At 33.2% G+C, this 23,118-nt stretch overlaps 1 protein-coding gene across 1 annotated transcript; it reads right to left on the bottom strand.

Annotated features, from left to right (window-relative positions):
* Nucleotides 1–14,535: 14,535 nt before the first annotated feature.
* On the bottom strand, nt 14,536–22,840 carry LOC129293830 (PH, RCC1 and FYVE domains-containing protein 1-like). The gene is made up of 9 exons (XM_054931943.1): nt 22,314–22,840; nt 21,488–21,574; nt 20,137–20,226; nt 19,929–20,015; nt 19,709–19,828; nt 17,073–19,166; nt 16,765–16,911; nt 15,402–15,922; nt 14,536–14,955 (listed from the first exon to the last, which is right to left on the bottom strand). The coding sequence occupies exons 1-9, from the start codon at nt 22,359–22,361 to the stop codon at nt 14,805–14,807; spliced, it is 3,345 nt and encodes a 1,114-aa protein (XP_054787918.1). The 5' UTR covers nt 22,362–22,840; the 3' UTR covers nt 14,536–14,804.
* Between the last annotated feature and the right edge of the window lie 278 nt (nt 22,841–23,118).

The following is a 23,118-nucleotide window of genomic DNA, read 5'->3' as shown; positions in this document are numbered from 1 at the left end:
AATATGATTTATCAAATATGATTTTACATGTGAAAAACAGAGAAGAGGAGGGAGAAACTCGAAAAACACAGTTAAGCTCTGTTAAGCCATAAATATTGGAACCCTTGAGGATAGATTGAAGCTTTCCAACACCCAAGGTGAGCAATCTATGCCCTCATCTTCCTTTCTCTTCCTCATTTGTGAAGGTTTGAGTTAGGGTTTAAGTTAAAAAGTTTGTTTTTCGATCTATAGGATTGTGGGTTCGATTTCATTGATTAAAATGGATATAATAAAAGTTGTTTGGTGTAGTTAAACCTTACATTAATAATTTTATATATGGTTGTTAAGAGGAGTACTTAACATCTAAAATTAACACGAATATGGTTGTTGGAAGTGTTAATAGACCATTAATAGTGGTTTAATGACTTATTAGTGTTAATATGAGTCAATGAAGCCTAATGAACCCATTGAGTATGAATAGGTAGCAAATTTATGGATTGATAGAATAGAATGTGTGGAAATTAATGTTGGAAAACTCATAAAATGGGATAATGATTATATCTTTATAATGTGATTGTAGATCTTTGTTATTAGCACCATTCAAGCTTATAAGAAGCTTTGGAAGTTGGTGTTTAGAGGGGTAAATCTTTGACTTCTCGAAGGTTTGAAGTAAACGGGGGAAACCTAACTTTATATAGTTGAATATTAATTGATTATTGATTTAAAATGGGTTGATTTGGATTATGATTTATATTTCAAACTATATATTCAATTTGGCGAATGATGAATTTGTGAATGGTTTTCTAAATGAAAACTTTTTTCATGCCACCCATTTGTGATTTGTGAATTTAATTATGGCATGTTAATGTGGGTAGAGAATTATGATGTGCAATGTGTTAAACATGTAGAGTATTTAAGTATGAGTATATGAGTTTATATGCCACAAATTGATTGTTTAGAAAGCATATTTTGTGTAAAATGTACATAACATGATCATTGGTGGAAGTTCGCCTAAGGAGAGGAGTAGACTGTTAAATCTACATGGTATTGATAGTGATCGTTGGAATCAGGAACTTGCTTTGACATCGAACGTTGAAATCAGGAGGTAGCTCATGTCTTATAGTTGATTCGGGACTATCTCACTTATTTTATTAGGGACTCAAACATAACTAATCTCCACTGATTCATGAGGAGGCTAGATTAGGGGTACAATATCTCATGTTTGTTAGTATTGAGGAAAATCAGATTACATAAGTGAATGAGTTAACCCTGACCCAATAGTCATCAAAAGTGAAAGGTTGGGTTAGTCCGTGAAGGACGTAGCCTCATGATAGCTATTGGTTTTGTGTTGGAGGTAACAGGAGGATATAAGGGTAGCATATAATTATGCATATAAATCCGACCACGTGATTGTTAGTATCATGGTTCGGTATGTGTTAGGGGTGCATAGTTGATAGTATTGTAACCTCGTATTGTGTATTGTAATTTAAAAAGGATATATGTGTTTTAGGCTCAGTCATAAGGTTGTTAATATTGTGAACTGTGGCCAACTTCATCATAGTGTTGTAATGTTGTATTTTTGCCTATTTGCATCTATTTACAATTAATATGCAACTATATAGATTAGGTGAAACTTGATTACTAAGTGGTTATATTCACCTCTCAATTCTCAATATTTTTAGGGCTTAGCTCATTAGATTAGAGTCGAGAAAAAATATTATAAGGTGTACGATTGTAGTGAAATCTTACTTTCATGCCTCTTTACTTTATTTTATGTATAAATATTGTACAATTTTCAACTAGGATCACATGTCATTATTTTGTATTCCTTGCATTAGCTTAGTGTACAACTTGTATATTTTGTACCCCGGGTTAGAGAGTTTTGGCTGTAAACTTGTGAATAGAGCTAAAATACTTGTGTAAGTAAAAACATGTATACTTGAATAATTTGAAATGAAAATGATGATTTTGTAATGATTTTCCTCCCTCTTGTGTTTTATGAAATTTGGGGTCGATGGTGATTTTAAGAAATATAAGTCTTTAGTTGTGTTTGGTGCATTGCACGAGTCCACTAGAATTTATTAAGTGTGGTTGAAGAGTCGGTGTAAGCTTTTGGCACTTATAGTTGAGTTGGAACACCAAAATTGTGAGATTTTTGTGAAAAAGTGGTAAAATGGGTTTTGGTGTTCAACTTTTTATAGAAAATGAATTTGAGTATGAAACCTGTGTCATTAGCTAGAGTTAGGAAAAAGCTTCGTGGAAACACAGAAACCATCGCAATCGGACATTAAACGACGATTTGGGATGCGTTAGAAGTTTGCTCTCTGTGCTATCATTTTGACTACTAATATTTGTCATATTCGTGCAATGCACCGCAGTGCGTGGTATAGATGACAGTGAGTCACAGTGCATATGTCATATGCCACAGTGCATGGGTCATTTTCTACACAAAACACAGTTCTAAATTTTTAAACTCTATTGTGGGTTTTATTTAATTTTTAAGCTTTCGTGTTATTTTTAAACTAATTTGAGCATTCAAATATTTGCTTGAAATTAAAATTTAAATTTTGGAGATTCCATTGTAAATGATTTGTGAATTGTGCACTTTTGAAATTTTTACAATTTTGATAATCCTGTAATTACTTTGATTATGGAGTTAAATGTGATAAAGTAAGAGAGACCTTACACATGCATTGTTTGAGTCTTGAAGAACGCCACCACATGCAGCAAGTCCATCTAATGTTATAGATCCATATATGTTAAAATGCATTTGGCTATTATTTGGTGGACGCCAATTTGTGTCCTCCCGAATTCTAGTTGACAAGATAAGTTGTTTGGTTGTTTCAAAAGCATGATCCTCTCTAAGTTGATGAAGAATGGTATGGTACATGTCTTAAGTAGTTGACCTTATCCTATCAAAAACTCCACGACACCAATTCTTTCATAGCATCCAGCATGCAAAACTAAAAACCTGCTTCCATGGCCATCTTGTTATTATACTAGTCTCACCCTCTTGTTTGAAATCCTAGCTCATCCACCTTTCTACAGCTTGTTATAAAAAAATGGTTAGTTAATAAATCCTAAAGCTCCTTAGCAACAGAGCATTCTTTAAGAATATGTTTGATTATTTCCTCACCAACACACTCAAAGGGACATGACACATTTTACTCAAGCCTCTCTAAGTTCTAAGGTAGTTTGTTGGTAAACTCTCATAGGCTGCTTGCCGGAGAAACATCCTAACCTTTTCTCGAATGGGAAGCTTCCAAATCTTACCCCCGGTTCTATCATCATTCCCATTCTCTGTGTGGTTTACAAAGTTACATACTACCTTGACCATAAAATTACCAGCTGACTCATTTCGCCAACAGAAAGAGTCATCCACTTCTTCCCTAGGGGGCATATCTGTATAAGTGTATCAATAGGCTCGTCAGGCAAGTATTGTCACCATTTTGCAATGTTCTACAAGCCTGAAGGGAGGACAAAGTCTCTTACAATTATCTGGCCCAAAAAAAAACCAAAACTACAAGCTAAACATCCAGATAGACTGATAGAGGCAAATACAAGAATACAAGATTGTGATATAATGGGCCACAGAGGACCACCCATCTTGTTTGTTCTAGATCTTTCTGTCACAAATTTTGAAATAATTAATAATATATGTAATCTTCTTACTCAATTTTAATTTAGAGTCCTTTGCAAATTTATTTTTCAGTCCTTTTAATTTATGTATATAGTTGAAATTTCAACAATATTTTGTTGCCTTTAATTTGTCATTGTAATTAATACTACATTGTTCTGATCCATAAAATATATACAATAATGAAGGAGCTATGGATTTATGTTAATAAAAAAAGAGACGAAACTTAAATAATGAAATATTGGATGTATTTTCTTCCATTCTAGGCAAAAATTCATATCCAATTGCGCCTTCTAACTTAATCGATTTTTATTCTTTTTTTTTTAACGTTCTTCAAGCAAGATGGGACATATACCTTTTTTTTATGCTCTTTTAACTTAAATAATTTATGCTTACTAACTGTTTTACAAAAGAAAAAGAGGGGGAGGAACTATTGATCCAATTTTATATTGGGCCTCTGGCCCATTGCAGCCCATTATTATAATCTCTCAAGTCCTATTTACAGAACAAAGGTGAACATGTATTTAAATTTATCTAGCGGAAGGGCTAGTCCTTTACAATTGACAAATTAATGTTTGAAGTTGCTCATATTTAATGCCCGAATATACCTTAAACAAAATTATCTCTAACAAGATAATATGTGTGAACAATGAAAACAAATCATCATTTAAAATTGCCCTTACAACCTCATACAATGTAAGCTTTGCTGTGTAAGTTGGAAGTTGCAAGTTCAATCACATTTATAACCTTTGGTCGTTAGTGACTTGCCCTATTTAATTTAAAAAAAAGGAGATAATTTATACAATGTTTTGTAGGTCAGAAGACGTTTTTAAGAAAGAAAAAAATAATAAAAAATGTACTTATCACATTTTGTTTTTGGATATCCACTTCCCTTTTAAAGAATATTTTGTTATGCATCAAACATGCAGTTATGTTCTCCTATTTTCATTAAGCTTATCACAGGAACTTCGTTATTTTTACCCTTTTAATATTGAAATGAGTTTATAACCTTTGGTCGTTAGTGACTTGCCCTATTTAATTTAAAAAAAGGAGATAATTTATACAATGTTTTGTAGGTCAGAAGATGTTTTTAAGAAAGAGAAAAAAATAAAAAATGTACTTATCACATTTTGTTTTTAGATATCCACTTCCTTTCTAAAGAATATTTTGTTATGCATCAAACATGCAGTTATGTTCTCCTATTTTCATTAAGCTCATCACAGGAACTTCGTTATTTTTACCCTTTTAATATCGAAATGAGTTTATTTGAACCAATGTGACTTTGATATTAAAAGAGGCTATATATATGTAGAGGGTCATTGAAGTAATAATAAGATAAAGAGACAAAATAAAGTGATATTATCTTTATGCATTGAATGATTTATTGGATCTTAAGTCAACTAATGATCTTGTAACTCAATGGCATGTATGCTCCTTTATTTTATAAGTGAAAGGTCACAGATTCAATATTGTTTGTAATTTTAAGTTATTAATGCTTGTTCCTCTGATTAAACAAAATTAAATTTAGTGCAGGTCTTGTAACTCAAATATTTATTCAATGGCATACTTTTAGAAGCCACTAAAATTGAATTGATAGGGAGGGAAGTAAGATTTAAGTGTTGCAAAGGGAGGGAGAGCAATTGGAGGCATGCACACATGTGAAGTTTGACTGTGATTTTGTGGTAACAGTGTTGCAATGCCTAAAAGGGAAGAGGCTATTGCCTATTCCAACAAAACCTAGAAAGCATTAATGACAAACAAGCCTAATCCTCTCACTCTTCTTCAATATGTCTCTCATTCATACAGACACCCGGCAACATCAGAACTCTCTCTCTCTCTCTTCTTAACTACAAGAGGACCCTCCTTCAGCCCAATTCACTGCCCTTCCATAAATATGCTTATCCAAGGTCGTTCTTGGACACATGAATGTTAGTTATTCCCGCTGAAACTACAGTTAATATTATCAGTTGTAAATACAAGGATAATATTATTAGATGCGAAACTTAAGTACCTGTACCTATGAAACTTCAGTGGCATTTCAGAATTTCTTGAGATTTTATTTTAATTGAATGAATTTCTTGGGACTTAGTTGTCATCCTCACCAGTCCTTCTTTCAAGGACCAAAAAAAAAAAAGTAAGTTAAATACGCTGAACTTTAGGAGGAGCATAATAAACTTGTCATGAATCACAAGGCTAAAATATATCTATAGATATATTTACAGATTAGATTACTTACTAATTAGATCTCTACATCGATATAGCAATGTTTGAATGCATGTTCTGAATCAACTCTTTTTTTCCTTTTTCTGCTTTTTTTGGGGGGTGGGGGGTGTACACGTTATGAGAGGTGAAAAATGAGAGACATTTACATCACATTAGCTATGAAGATTAGCTGAGAATCTAAAGATTTTTGGGGACAAATGTTAGCATGAGAGTTGGGTTGAGCATATACTCCCAACATTTTTATATATATAAAAAAATTATATCACACAGTTTAAAAAAATTGATTAACTATAATAATTATGTTTGAAAATAAAAAAAATATACTAAAATGCTTTATACTAATCAATATAAGTATTAATTAATTATTTTTTGTTAATGTAAATTATGATAGATGATTTAAAAAATATATAATAAATATTTATTAAAATAAATAATTTTGTTTATATAAAAAAATAAATAAAAAGTAATAGTTTAGTTTACAAATACGGGAATATGCATCTATCAGTTTGGGGCTTGCGGAGTTCTTAATTAAGTCGGCCATTTATTTCTGTAGAGCCCCACTTCCTCACCTAACCACACAACGCTCCCCACCTGCGTCTGCTCCCCACATATATTTTTATATTTTACAATTATAATTTGTAATCTATTTATATCAGCGCAACTTGGTGTTTCTGGATGACTACTTATAGAAAGTTTTAACTGACATGCGAGTTTTTTTGGGATGAATGGCAGATTGAAACTTTAAGTTTCCAAATCGTCTGCTTATTTTTTTTTAATATATTAACATTAAAATTTTTTTGAAGATTCTGATTTGATATTAACTCTATTGTGAGGTACTTAGTTAGAATTCTCCCAAATACTCTATAATATTATAACTTTAAAACTTAAACAACAGGACAAAATTACAGTTCAAGATTCAACCTTAAGATTGTCGGTCCTCTAATAATGCTTCAAAATAACTAAAAAAAGAAAAAAAGAAATTAAGATCCTTTAAATTAAAGTGGCAATTTATGTTGCAATATTTTTGTCCTCGTCAAGTCATGTGGGAAATAAGTGATTGGCCATAACTTGCTGGGCGGAAGAGAGAACAAATCTCCTGAAGACCCGTTGAGTTGATAAAGAGACGATGCAGTTAGCCTCTATAACGAATAATGAAATGGACAAAATAAATATTGCTTCACGTTGGTTCATTTAATACTCTCTCCACTCCCTCTTCCCACACCCATATCTTTAATCACATGTTCTTTCATTCATTTTCCCTACATTCGTACCCTTTTATACTGCTTCATATATTCATTTAACATACATATTCTCAGATAAGGTTACCCTTTTTCCCCCTTTTATATATGATATATGCCACCCATTTTTAATTAATTAAAAGCTGCATCAGATTCTGGTTCGGGGCAAGTTTAGGTGGGAGTGATATGCCTTTTGCTATCTATACATTCAAAGAAATTGAACCGTATGAAGCAAATCTAATTAATGAGGGTATGCATTTTGTCTGTATATCATGAGGAGATGGGATTTAAATCCTTGGGGTGATATTCATGAATTTCTATGAAGTGTTTTTTTTGTTATCTTTTTTTTTCATATTTTTAGTTTTTATAAAATATAAATTATTCTATTTCTTTCTTAAAAAGAGAAAACTTCATAGAAATTTATAGATCTCAAACATTGATTTTCTTCTAATCCAAAACCAAACCATATTCAAATTCCAGTTAGAAGAGATGTCCAAATTTAATTTTGGACTATGCCTCAAATAAGATTGCCTTATATAAAAGAATACAACAACAACAACAACAACAACAAGCCTTTATCCCACTAGGTAAGGTCGGTTACATGGATTGCAAGACGCCATTGTACTCTATCATTTATTAAGCTTTTAGGAATATTATTAATTAAGAGATTGCATTTAACAACTTTCAAGAGTGTTCTCTTAGGCCTTCCTCTACCTCTCTTAATCGGACTCAAAGTTATATGTTCACTCTTCTCACTGATGCTTCCCGTGGTCTTCTTTGTACATGCCCAAACCATCTCAACCGATTTTCTACCATTTTTTTCTCAATAGGTGCCACCCTCACTTTTTCGCGTACGTGCTCATTTTGAATTTTATCTTTACGTGTATGTCCGCACATCCATCGTAACATTCTCCTCTCTGTTACTCCAACTTTATGCTCTTGCTGTCCTATTAGAGCCTAGCATTCACTACTATATAACATTGTCAATTTGATAGCAGTGTGATAAAACTTTCCTTTAAGTTTATTAGGCACCTTACGGTCGCAAATAACTCCTTTAGCTTTTCTCCAATTAAACCACCCAATTTGAATTCTATGTGAAATATCTCCACTGATTTCGCCATCATTTTGAATAATGGCTCCCAAATATCTAAACTTTTCCACTTAAGGTATAATTTGATCTCTCAATTTCACTTCCAAATTATTGTCGAATAGTCCTTTACCAAATTTACAATATAAATATTCCGTCTTACTTCTACTCAGACGAAAACCTTTCGACTCCAATGTCCTCCTCCATAACTCAAGTTTGCAATTAACCTCTTCTCTTGTCTTTGCTATAAAACTATATCATCCGCGAAGAGCATACATTTCAGAATTTCTTCTTGAATATGTTCCGTCAAAACATTTAAGATCAAGTTGAACAAATAAGGACTCAGAGATGATCCCTGATGTAGTCCAATCTTTATAGAAAATTCTTTATTTGACCACTAGGCATTCTTATACTAGTTTTTACCCCCTCATACATATCTTGTATGGCTTTAATATAAGCAATCCGTACTCCCTTTTTTTCCAACGCTTTCCAAAGCACTTCTCTTGGTATACGATCATAAGCTTTTTTCAAATCAATAAAAATCATGTATAGATCTTTATCTTTACAACGATACTTTTCCATTAATCCCCTTAGTAGATAAATCGCCTCTGTAGTTGATCTACCTGGCATAAAACCAAATTGATTCTTAGAAATGCTTGCCTTATATAAAAGAATACTTGTAAAAAATAAAAAATAAAAAAGAATATACACGTGTAATCAACAATTGTTAGTCTGCTTTGTAAAGATTTAGTCTATAACTCATAAGAATGTAAGAACATTGTTAGTGAACTTTTTGTAAGCGTTCTTTAATTTGAATTTAGAGACATACCCTAACTCTGTTAAGCTTTTAGGATCTAACTCACTTGAACTTTTTTAAAATTAAAAAAATATACATATGTACTTGTTTTTTTTTTCCTTAATTAGACGCCTTTTTATGCTATTGTAAAAAATATAAATCATAATGTCTGTAACTTATAGATAAAGCAATTTATCGTAGATCCTTCCATTATATTTGTGTGTGTGTGTGTGTGTTGATGCATTGTTTGGTAAAATTTCACTCATTTTTTCTTATTCAGAATTTTTTTTGCCACAATTCAGAAAAAATATTTGAATCTTCTTCAATTTATGCATTATATAAAAATATATGTTCTTTCAAAAATAAATATAATCTCGTACGTGTTAGTTTTGCATGACCTTGAACTGAGTTATCCTAAAAAAAAATTGTGAAATGCATATTGATTACAAATAAAATCATTTTCGAAGTGTTAGGTGGAAAATTTGCTTCTTTGACAAAAACTAAATTATTTCAGAGGATCTTATTATTAAGTAAAGCTAGCAATTAATTAATTTAGATTATAAATTAAATTATCAACTAAGTCTATCTTGTGTTAACTTTTAAGTTAATATATACGATTCCAAAATAACATACAAGACAATCAAATATCGCATTTGCTTTATATAATTCTTACATTAATTTATTTTAATATAAATAAAATTAGTCAACACACATAATTATGAGTACTAAAAGAACTTAACTAAAAAGTGTAACTCCGTATGCCTTATTTATGTATTTAATTGATAATTGATTATGTGACCCACGTCATTTGACAGACAAAGTCAACATTGATAATTTTATCCACACACACACAGACTCAATTAAAAAGTCATATAATCTATTAAACAATAAATGCAAATGAAAATATATTTATTTCCAATGGACCCAGTCTACTATATCTTAAAATTACATTCTCCTCTCCTCCCATGTTCCTATATCTTAAAATTATGTTCACCTCTCCTCCCATGTTCCATTCAATAATCTGTACTGTGTTCAATTCTTTTCATGGATCCTTCATTCACAAGCCACTCCTAGCGATTCTACCAACACTACAAATTCCTTGTTTCTTCATTTATTAAGCATATCAGAAATTAAATCCCTCCTTCTAGTTTGCATCATGCCCATATATAAATCATAACCTACATACCGGTCTCTCTCTATCAACTTTTCTTCTTTAACAAAACTCTCTCTCTCTCTCTCTCTCTCTACATTTCATTCTTCTGTGATTCTTCTCTCTTTCCATAAATAAAAGAAACTTTCTTAGTTTTGTAAAATCAATGGGAAGAAGAAAGCATCTCTTTGCCTTCCTAATGCTTTCATTCTTGCTGCTATCTTTGGCTGGGCATAGTTGCGAGTCAAGGCACACTCAGATTTTCAAAGTTCAGCCAAAGTCTCATCAGTCTCATAATAACTTCTTTGGCTTCTTGCCCAAAGGAGTGCCAATCCCTCCTTCAGGACCTTCAAAGAAGCACAACAACATTGGATTACAAAGCTCACAGATGATTCCATAGTCCTGATCAACAACATCAACATAAAGAGATATCTTAGCTTATCAAGTAGATAGTAGCAGATGGGTAATGTATATGTACCTTTATTTTTTTCCCTCCTTCTTTTTGAGATCTATCTCTTTGGTTTTTTACTTTTTGGGATAGTTTTAAGGTGCTTGCTAGCTAGACAGTTTTAGAAGAAGAAGCTGTTGATGATGAAGTCTTAGAGGGCATATGCTGATTGTTTTCTCCATGAAGGATAATATCTCATGGTTTAGATAGCTAGCTTCATTATATTCTCGTGTACTTGTAATAGAAGCCTTAGTCAGAGGGTTCAAAAATTTCAAAATATAATCAATTTGTAATTTATAGCTTTACTTAGAGATCAAAGCTCGTGTAGGTACTTGAAAGCAAAGGGATCATAATTATTAAGGTCATAGAACCTGCAAAATGTCCAGCTACTTGCACTCCTGTTGAAGCTTCAGTTAATTATTGCAATTAAGTTTTCGGTTGGTAGATACGAACAGTAAACTAAGATTGACATAACTGATGATCTTGAAACCTTGCTTTAATTATGAGTCAGATTAACTTGATCTATGAATGAAGGTTGGTAATTACTGAAATTGGAGATTTTTTCAAGTACTTGTGAACTTGAATGCGTGTGCTGAAGCTTAAAGGGGTTTTAACTGTTGCTATGAATGACCATACTTTGTCATGAAATTTCGGGGAGTGACGTGGGAATCGTCTAGAAGTTGCGTTTTGATTTGATTTGATTTATAAAGAAATGCGTACGACCCTTGTTTTATTATATATTCAAAGTTCAAACAAACCCTATACTCTCATTGTACAGCTATATTGCTTTAGCTTCTTCCCTAAGTTCTAATTTGTCCTTTTCCTTGTCTTCGGTTCAGCATTATGAAGTGCGCTGTGATTCATTTATTCTTGGGTTCTGGTATAATGTTATCTTTAAATTATTTTTAAAGAAATAATATTATTTTTAAATTATTCATTATAATAATATTATTTTTAAATTAATTAAATCAGAGTAATATTATTCCTATTGATTAAACATGCGTTATTATAGTTAGTGAGACATATTTTTTATAAGTTAAGATATAATTTTATTTTTAAATTATTTTTAGAAGAATAATGTTGTCCTTATTGTTTAAAAATTATAAAATTAAATTATTATATATAAAATAAATATAAAAAATATAAATTATAATTTTATAACTTATCAAATATAAATAAATTTTGATTAAATTAGATATGAATAGATTTAAAAATATCTGCATTGCCCTTATAAGACTATAACTATCGACATCTTTATAAAAAAATAATTTTAAATTATATTTTATACATGTAAATTATTCAAAAATAAAGTTAGTTTTTAGTAGGATTTAATTTTTAAATTTTTTTTATTTTTAAAAAATTTGAACTTTTTTTAGTATTATGTTTAAAATTATCTAGTTTTTTAAAAATTACTTTAGTTCCCAATTCAACTTCAATTTTTAACTTAATAACAGCTTAACTCTTGTCCAATTTACTTAATCATGAAAATAATGTTCTGATCCAAATTGAGTCGTTAACGATGGCTCTAATAGATAGTTATAGGTATAAATATAAATACTTTTGAGTTTACTTATATTTAATTTAACCAAGGGTCACTTATATTTTATAAGTTATAAAATTATAATTTATGATTATTAATTTATGACATTTTATTAACATACTATAAATTTTTTCTTATATTTATTTTACATACGCATTTACTATTATTTTTTAATATTATTATAATTTTATATTTATATATACATTTAATATTATTATAATTTTATTTTTGTTTAATTTTATGATTTTTAAATGATAAGGGTAACATTACTCATTTGAAAATAATTTGAACATAAAATTACACTTTAACTCATGAAAAATGAATCCTACTAACTATAGTAATGGATGTTTAAACAGTAGAAATAATATTATTCTGATTTAATTAGTTTAGAGGTAATATTTCTACGACTAGTAGTTTAGGAATAATATTGTTCCTTTAAAAATGGTTTAAAGATAAAATTATACTTTAACCCTTTATTCTTTTATATTCAATTGAATTGAATTAATAAAGTGGCATCTGAAGGAGTTTATTTCTTTCATTATAAAAAGATGAGTACATTAAAGTATTTTTAAGTTCTCAAATAGAGTTAGTACTTCATATTAACTTATTCATTTGATAAAGTTAATTGTTAAATATCTAAGAATGCCCTAAGGAAATTTAAAAAAGATATTTCATGTTATATAAAATAAAAACATTTTTTCTCTAAACATATTAAATATATACCTAAACATGTATATTAAATTGCCTAATTTTTTTTTTTCTATTCCATTGCTCATATTTTGGGAAATCTGGAAGTATTATTATGACCCACTTAGATTAATATAAATTTTGATTGTGTGAAACTGTTATTATCAATGTTAACATTTTTGTTTAATATAATTGCGTAATTCAAAACTTGAATTCAAGACCAAGAATAAGTTAATTCAACTTCCATAACCCCGGTTGAGCCAAGCACGCCTAGGTGAATTCCTTAATGTTCTGCCATGTATTGATAGTTCACACAACGAAATGAATTGACCAGTTCTTTTGTACATATATATTGCAGAATGATTATTATTAAAGTTAATTATCATGCCAAAATGACATCTCTTTGGGGTAGCTAAACTGTTTTTGATGATGTTCATTGAATTCGAATTCGATGGATGGAGTAAATTAAGGTTAATTTGAAGCCACGTGAGACCCATTTGGAAGGTCATTTTCAAGGGCAATTCCTCAAGTCAAAGGTGGGTAAAGTCGAAGTTTTGGGTTTAATTAAAAGAAGGAAATTCAAGTGGGTTTGGTTAACAAATAAGGTCCTCGCTCAGTTTCCACAGGCATTAGAAATTTCCTTTGAAATTTGAGTCTCGTTTAATTTAGCTCTTCAAGTTGGTGAACATGTTAGTGACAATATAAGAATTTTGCGGTTCCTTCTTACACATTATTATATTTTGATTGTTAAAATTTAAGTTGCACAATAATTTTTTGGTTCCTTGTTAAGCATTATATTTTTCAGATATAATTTACATAAAGTGACCAGTGATAACACAATTAAAAATTTTTTATTTTTTTTATTTCTTCCTTTCTTTATTTTAGATAGAGAGGTTCAATTTCTCTGCATTTATAGTAAATAAATGTACGACATATTTAGAGAAAAAATGGTGAAAATAAATACAATAAACTTCATATATAATCATACCCTTGGATTATTATTCTCTGTTAAACTTACCGTATAATATATTTCTAAAGGGAGATATTTGCATATCACCAAACATAATAGACGTAGTTATAGTTTGTTACCTATTTTCCATACCCCACTTTCTCTTTCTTTGCCGTCCATTTATGCAAGTCAAGAACTAAAATGACAATAAGGACTCATGGAGGACTTTTCTTGTCTGTTGGATTAGCTTCTCATAATTCCATCTTTAGCCAAGAGATTAAAAAGAGACTGAGTTTACATTAAATTAAACTACCTATTTTGTTGTGTTGCTTGATGTATTTGGGAGCATTTTCCACCAATCTTGACCGTTCCTCAATCCCTCGCTTTTTCATAGATGGCCCCACACTTTTTTTTTTGGTTGCACCCACACTTTCTTTTAAATAAAGGAAACCTCAAAATCAGAGATTGGGACCCTCAAATTAAGCACAAAACTGGTCCCATGCGAGCTATCAGTTTATGGGTTACACTTTTCATATATGAGATGTTTGTTCATGTATGTATATGATATAGCTACCAGGCAAATAGAATAAACTGAAGGATCAAGAACCAATGAGTCTCCCAACATCACATGTCAAAGTTTGCGGAGGATTTTAAATTTCATCTCTCTAAGCGTACAATTTAATGCATTGGCATACAATTGGTAGGGGAAGTGGTGTCAAAGATTTTTCTTTTTTTTTTTTTAAAAAACAAACTGTAGAAAAGTTCCAGATTTTACATGGGGATGGGAGATTCTTTGCCAAAGATTATCTCTATTGATATAATTTTTCATATATACTGTACATTACAACAGATACGTAAAAGGGGATATACCTAAATGAAATGGAAGATAGCTAATTTAAGAGCATAGGACCGAAGGCCAAAAGACTAAGAAAGGGGAAAAAATATACACTAAAAAGCTGAAAAATGGATGCATGCTTCCCTCGTACTGATTCATGCTTGACTACAATTATGCTCACTTTAACAAAACGTATTTATGGAGAACAACCCTGTGTCTACAACTTTTCCTAGGATTATGAAACAGGTGAAACTGCACTCTCTGCCCCATGAGCTGCTTGGCTTGAGGACTTCTCGGTGCTACTTCGAACATTGTACCTTTCATATACCTTCTCACGATTCTCAGACCACCAAGTCTCTGCTTGGTGCTCTCCAAATCTTCGCCGGCTGCACATTAATTGCTACAAAAGTTTAGATATAAAATAGTGACAATATTGAGAAAGTTTCAAAGTTGTCCGGTTTAAGGCAATGCTGATCATGTATGAGGTTCATGAAGCTATGAGAAGTCCAACCAAAATATACACACATAGATATGTATGCATGCATGTATGTAAGTATGAACTTAGGCTTTTCAGGCACTTGCTAATAGATTCTTCAATAGAACGATGACATTTAAAGAAAAATTGTTTTAGTCAAGGAAATGTTCAGTTACAAAAAATGCCACATGCAGTTTATTATTACACATGTCTAATCCTACTATTAAATTTCAATTTCTATGGCCCTACTGAATTTTATCACAGGTCAATCATCAGAGGTTTCTCACAGTTGGCAGCCATATGGATTATAACAGTTATACATAACCTGGAGGTGTTGGAAGATGCTAGATATAGTACCTGAACCGCACTCGTTTTAGATCTCTCGTCCCATCACTCAATGCCATGAGTGTTATATACACCCCAGGTTCATACTGTTCAATCCATTCTGCCTCAATTTGATTATTAGCTGCCAGTACAACATTCCTTAATCTTGAACCACTCTCACCATCTTGGAGAGGCCCAGAATTCCTGCCATCAGCAGAATCTAATATACTACTGCTAGTTGCCTGAAACACACCACCATTGGTAAGTCTAACATTTGGGTATTCATTTGTCCCATTGGAAGGCACAAGCACCCGGTTTTGATGGTAACGATTGGCTGCATGAGTTCCTGTGACCTCAGTTTTGTTGAAAAGAGAAGATTCAAGAACAAAAGAGGCCAGGCTAGAGCCACTGATTGACTCCGCTCTGGTATGTCCCTCCCCATTCGAGTCAGGATAGTGGATGCCATTTGGTTCCAAACTGTTTGGCAGGTAAGCTGGCCGGATGCTGTCAGTGTCATAAGCTCCTGGAGGTAGTCTCTCAGCTAGATCTTTAAGCTGAGATAATTTGAAAGAGAAATCAGTAAAACGCCAATAATTTCATTACAGTAAAAGGGAAGGTACGGAAGATCTTTATCTGTGTGTTTAAATCCCCCTCCCATCATACAAACAACAACAACAACAACAACACTAAAAATAATAATAATAATAATAATAATAATAATATAAACATATGATAATATAATTTGGACTAAAATGTATATAATTTTTCTGAACTTTGAATTACGTTAACACGATATGAAATCTAGGAAAATGACAACTTGTCAATTCCTTATTTCAGTAACATAACCTTATCTGCATATCAGCCAAAATTTAGGATATTTATGGATATAATTCAAAGTTCAAAAGAGTCATCCACACAAAAAGTTCAAGTGGATTCATTTAATTTGACTTGTCATCCTTCTATTAGTAAATTCACAATTGACAAATTTACTAATGACAACAATTACTTGCAGGACTTTAAAGTACAAGGATACATTATCAAGTTTTAAAAAGTCAAAGGATTACTTATACGTGATTCAAAATTCAAGAAAATTTAGCGCATTTTAGCTATAATTTACTAATAAGAAAAAAGGAACATTAAGATGATAATAAATTAATAATGAAATCCCATGCAATAATATCAAGAAAACTGTGACATCACTCAACAAAAATTTTCAGAATCTTGTGATCATGAGCAATTTGTACATCATGGCACCCAATTTCATAGAAGTTTAATCTGATATTCATTTTCTGAAAAGAAAACCACCATAATACGGCATGCATTACGTGACAAAAGTAAAGCACCAAGATAGAAGGCTGGCACAATTCCAGCATATATATATTAATCAGAATCTAACCTGTGCTGTAAGTGACTTTATAACTTCTTTTGCAGCTTTAGATTTAGCAGATTCCTCAGCAGCCAGTGCCATAGCTTCCTGAGTTCTGTTTTCTGCCCTTTGAAGCTCTAATTCTTGCAGATCACACCTTTTTCTCAGGCTCTCAACCTAACCAGATTTATGTTAGCTTTATTTTGATGCTCTAGATATAGAAGCAGAGATGGAATAAAATCTTGAACAGTGAAAATCAACTTTCTGGTCACTGGGGGACAAGAACTTTTGGAATGGGAACAGATATTTAATTCCCACACAGGGGAGGCATTATATACCTGAGTGCGTAACTTCAGTACTTCATGATTTAAAAGTTCATTCGTTTTCTTCAGACTGTCAGTCATACTTTTTGAGAAAGAAAGTCCTGATGTTGGAATAGGCGTAGCTGAACGAGGTGGACTTGGTCTTCTAGAAAAAGGAGAGACAGACCTAGAGCTTACTCCAGATGATGTCAGAACTGGCCTAGGAGCTGTACGTCTCAGATCAACAGCAGTAGACAAGGCAACATCTTTCAGCTGCAGCAAAGGGGCTTGTGATGTGCGAACCAGGGAGAATGTATCAGTCTTCTTCCCTTGTCTAGCTGCCTTGCTATCTAGCTGCTTTATCAAATCCATATTAGAAGGAATCGGTGACTTGGCCAACCTGATCTCAGCCTTGTCTAACCTGTCCTTGTTTTCACCAGACAAACGAGGCATGGCATTCCTTCTATTATTAATGCCAACTTCTGTCACCTTGTTCAATTTTACAAAACAAGAATCACAAACACGATATGGCTTTCCAGGATTAGGAGCCAGAGCTGCTCTCAATGCTTTCCTTGAACTGCATGAGTGGCAATGCACAAGCCCACAATTATAACAGTTGTGCCTCTTTCTTGTGAAACCAAATGGCTGTCTACAAGTAGAGCACTGAGACTGCTCAGCACCAGACACCCATTTATGAAGGCATATGGCAGCAGAGTAGTTTGAACCACACGCAATATTTTTAACATGTCTATCTTTCAAAGCCTCAACCAAAGTTGGGGTTTTTCGATCTTCAATATCCCCATGACCCAACCTTCCATTAGCACCCTTCCCCCACGTATAAACTTCATTTTTGGATGTTAAAACTGCAACATGATAAGCACCACATGCAATTTCTTCAACAGAGTCTTCAGAAAGATTGTCTTCGACCAAGCAGGGAAGCTTTCCATCAGACTGTGGATTGCCGAGTTGACCATAAACAGTGCTTCCCATTGTAAAAACACGTCCTGATGTTGTGAGGCCAACTGTCAAACTGTGACCACAAGCAATTTTACAAAAATTGTAATCAATGAGCAAAGGCACACAAGTTGGTTCAAGTCGGGCCTCCTTGTCTCCATGTCCAAGGCGATTTTTGTCTCCATCACCCCAAGTAAACAATTTACCAGATGATACACTTGCACTGGATTGTGTCACAATAACCTCGATCACAGCTGCAGTATGCCACACTCCACATGCAACAGCTATTGTTCTTAACCCTGACAATGATTGTACTTCTCTAGGATATGAAACATTCTCCCTATCTCCATGACCCAAGACACCAAATGTTCCATCACCAAATGTGAAGAGTTGCCCAGTTGAAGTTATCAAGGCTGTGTGCCATGGACCACAAGTGACAAAAGCAACTTGAAGCCCCTCTAGTAGACCTGAAATTCGTTTCGGTATCCAATGACTTACATCAGTGCCATGACCAAGAAGTCCAGCATTATGAGTTCCATCACCCCAAGTATATAGCTCCCCAGCCAATGTAACAGCGCAGGTGTGAAACTCCCCACAAGCAACAACATCAACAGTTGTAGAAGCCAGAGCTTCAACTAGACAAGGTAGAACCACATTGTTCTCAACACCATGGCCTAGACGTCCTCCAGATTCTTCACCCCAAGTAAATACTTCACCTTGCCTTGTGACTAGTGCAGCATGTTTAACGCCACATGCTATATGATGTACGTCTAAAACTACACTGGACTCCAGTGGCTTAGGCAAAAGCACATCTACCCTAGGACTGAAGTGATTGAAAATTTTATCTGCATCAACTCCCATAACATTCTCAGTGATAACCTCCCCCCATATGTATACATCACCCAGAGCATCACAATCATCTGGAGCAGATCCATGGCTGGATGAGCTGGGGGCACTTGAAACACTAACTCGAAAAGCATCTGAACCAGATCCCTTTGCTTGCATATTTGTAGGGTCTAGCAATGAATGTGATCTTTCAGAATTCACAGACTTCACCGGTCGAAAGGACTTTGAAGAAGTGTTAGGATTAGAATTCACAGAAGTATCAGGGGATTCAATATCTAGTGTACTAACTGAGCTTTCACTTGGACTAATTGATGTCAAGTCTCTGTTATCCTGAAAGTAATTCAGCCAGAAAGAATTATATCTAGGTTACCATCTATTACAACATGGAAGCAATATGAAGACTAATGCCACCAGTAGAAGTACATGTAATTTGGTGTGCTTTTAAATAATTAGACTATCTGTAATCACAAAAGCTCACATCATTGTAGAAAAGTTGAAAGAGACTGATGTAGAAAAATTAAAATAGACTAATCAGAACAATGAATTACTCATAAATCATGACAAAAGAATTGCATAAGCGAACAGAACTTGATTTCAGACAAACCATCCTATACATCTTTTCAGAGAACAGCAATTAATTCAGAAAATGAAGACAATATCTTTCCTAAAAGGAAATAATACATTCTTCCAATCATCAGATAAGTGGTAAGTTCTCTGTCTTGGTCCACCTAAAACTTTAATCCTAGGGAAAATGGTGGAACACTCCCTTATTTCCAAGATGAAGATCTATCTTCTCCCCCTAGCTTATATATCTTCGTAAAAGAAACATAACACAAGTAAAATGATATTGAACTACACAGAGGTGGATTTACATCAAGATAGAGACCCCCATCATTCCACCCATCAATTTTGGACCGCCCACCTTGGCCAGAAGATATCAGAGCTTTGAGGCCAGCAATCCACACTTCTGCTTCAACTTTATCCTTGCAAATCTGTAAAGAAAAAAATAAATATAGTAATAATACAATGCAGAGGAAGTAGAACCAAGATAATGACGTAATCATACAAAGAATTTCAGAATTCATCACCAACCAAATCAAGAGACTGCTTTCCGTTGTTATAAATAAGGGAAAAGGACAGATAGTCCTTCTCAGGACTCAGATACCGTTGAAAAACAGCCTGCCAGAAGATTGAGGAAAAGCAAACAAAGAATAAAGAATGAGTTTATAAATATCACCAAGTAATAACAACACATGATGAGACATTTGAACAACATAAGATAAAATTCTAGAGATCTCACTGTTCTTTGTCCAGGAATAATTCTTAAGACAGAAGAAAGATTCAATCTTCTTTCTCCACTGCTTGAAATCCAGATTAAAGATGATTCATCCTGTGGTTTTCAGCTAATATAGTAAGTAAAATAAATAAATAAATGAAGAACTTAAACAGGTGTGATATAGCAAGGAAACACAGAAAAGTTGCAATGTAATGAGAATTCAAGAATACAAAAATATAATCATACATGAACCGGACATGATTCCATTCCTGGAAAACAAAAGTAATTCCAAAGATGATATGGTAAAAAGATATATCCTATAAGCACGTAAATGGTGACCTTAAATTAAACAAACTGCAAATTACCAACAAAAGATATAAAGGACTCATCAAACATGAGAAGTGGATATGCCAACTATGGATATATTTTACCTATTATTAATTGTGTGATTGCATATGGCATACTAGTTTTAAAATTGATTGAGCTAATTCCCATGCAGTAAGAATAGAAAGAAGATAGGCCTGAACATATTAGGAGTAGGGTATACAGTCAACACATGAATGTTAGTCAAAGAAAGTCTCAATTTAATGCTTCCATTGTCACACCATAGCAATGCCACTAGGAATGTGGAACCGTTAGTATAAGCATTATGTCAAATTTCAATCCTCCACAAGAATAAAGAGACGTTTTCTCTTATCTCAACCCATTAACATCTAACTTCACTTCAAGTTGAAATCAACGATCATGCTGTGTAATTTAACCTTTGAATGATATACATTACACATTTAGGGTTATCCCGTTCTCAATCTAACTTATTTAACTAGACTGGTTCTGACAGATAGGATGGTCACTAATCTACGACAGTAAGGTAGCTGAAAATTTCAAGAGTCAATTTCACATCACATCATAATATTAGTTTAAAGGGTACAAAAAAGAATTTAAATACTATTTAAATTTGATTCACCATTAGTCACCAAGAAGTGTTCAAAAAAAGTTGATTGATTAGTTGTCATTAATATTAGTTATCAATAATACACGCTTGAGATAAACTAAAACAGGGACATAATTTGTAATAATGCTTGCATCAAAGTGACAATGCCGAAACTTGCCCATGAAGTTATCCGTTAAATGTCATCCAAAGTATATAACTAGGACATTCATACACATATCCCCCTCCCAAAAATCAAAGAAAATCGAGAGGCAGCAATATAATACACACACACAAAGTCACCTAATATCACATCGCTCATCAATATCAGAAAGCACAAAAGAGTAGCTATCTCAATTATTGTCCAACAAGGCAGCTAATAAAGTAGAAGGTTTCAGGATTCAATAGCACCATCCCAACGTGAGCTTTCAGTTATGAGCAGCTTACATTGGAAAGCCTGAATTGATAAAACTTGGGCTTTCCTTTCCGACCACATTTAAGCAGTTGGGCACCCTTTTTCAAAGAAATCAATGCCTGGAGATTGCAGAAGTAACATGGAAAACCAAAAGGAAAGATCAGAAAGACGGGAAAATAATGTACAAGAATAATCAATGGTGTTGAATATAATCAACACTATAAAGAACTATCCAATTGACATTCCAATGGATATACAGTTTTTTTTTTTGGGAAAAGATAATCAGAGAAATTTCATCATTAGAAAATGGCATCCCAAAACGTCTATTCTTTTAAAGATTTAAAGAATAAGCCATTAATAATTTAGAATCAAAGTCACTCACAGTACACACTGAAGCATCGCATTGAAATACAAAAAGTCAGTCCCATCCTATCTTTTGAGACTCCCCAATTTCAATAGCAGTGATAAAGCATTAGATCATTCAATCAACCCTTCTTATTCAAAAGGTCCAAACTTCAATTATAAAATATAACAGCTTGAAAGTTTACTAATCATCCATTTTATTTAAAAAAAAAATCAATATGTGCTGCTGCATATTTTCATTTTGACCTTTTCTCTTCCGGTCCTCCAAGTAGAGTCAGCAGCAATTCCAACTTCCCACAGTATACAAGCAGCGGAATACACACTGATCACAATATTTTTGGCCAAGGAATTTGCCTTCAACATGAAACCCAATTACTATATTGTGTCGAAGCAAACCGAACAAAAACTCCAAGCAAGATGCGAAATTTACAATCACTAAAGCAAAAATTATAACGTTTTACAGTAAGTTTGTGACCCAGAGAGAGAAAGAGAGACCTGCTCCAAGCCACGGTCGGCATTCCCGTAGCTAGTAAGATCTGCCATTCCATGTGAAAGATTCGCCGAAACACCACCACCCTCTCCGATCGCTGGACGGAGCTCCGGTCGTCATATGCAACAATTCCAACCTCTTCGCTATGCTGCCATCCACACCCAAACCTCACCCGTTCTCTCAAACAAAACCAACTTCTTCGCTCTCAAGAATGCACGAAACTCCGTAGATCTATTCCTCCTCACGCAAACCACATGCCCAGAAACTCTATTGACAATTTCAAGTCACAGCAGACAATGCCTCAACGCATGGACTGGCTTGGACCCAAAAAGAAAACTCGGTTCTTAGACAGGGAAGAAGCAGCTTCTAGGACACATTCCGGTGGTGTACAGCTGAATGGAGATTGCAGGAGAGCATTCCGGCGAGCAATGCAGGTTCCGGCGTCGGCAAAGGGAGAAGAGGAGACAGCAGAGAGAGAATGAGAGTGTAAAAGTACAACTAGTCAAAGACGAGGAAAGAGGAAAATATTAAAAAACAATAAATAAATAAGGAAAAGCAGAAACTAACCTGAGTCTCAGAGACGAAATCATAAATGGAAATGAGAGGGAAAATATATCTTTTGGTCCTCAGACCTTTAGTCCATTTGCAAATTGAACCTCGTAGTTTGGATTTCTTTTCACATCTGTCCCAAAGATGGAGTTGAGGACTGAAGGATAAGGACGAGGACCAATTCCTATTTGCGTGCCCACTTGAACTGACAGTTAAGCGCGAGTATGACATGATATCATTTATAGAGTGTATTGACTTCAA

Source organism: Prosopis cineraria, unplaced genomic scaffold (genome assembly GCF_029017545.1).
Source record: "Prosopis cineraria cultivar Desert tree isolate PC_DT_omini unplaced genomic scaffold, ASM2901754v1 PC14, whole genome shotgun sequence".
NCBI classification, from domain to species: domain Eukaryota; kingdom Viridiplantae; phylum Streptophyta; class Magnoliopsida; order Fabales; family Fabaceae; genus Prosopis; species Prosopis cineraria.
This window is presented reverse-complemented; position numbering and strand designations above follow the sequence as displayed.

What these genes read in the sequence shown, in the direction of transcription:
- LOC129293830 (XM_054931943.1), bottom strand. Translation starts at nt 22,361, where the DNA reads ATGGCAGATCTTACTAGCTACGGGAATGCCGACCGTGGCTTGGAGCAG. An exon ending in TACTGAAGTTACGCACTCAG is followed by an intron (nt 16,912 to 17,072) that starts GTATATAATGCC and finishes AAATCTGGTTAG; the next exon opens with GTTGAGAGCCTGAGAAAAAG. An exon ending in CTAAAACGAGTGCGGTTCAG is followed by an intron (nt 14,956 to 15,401) that starts GTACTATATCTA and finishes ATTAATGTGCAG; the next exon opens with CCGGCGAAGATTTGGAGAGC.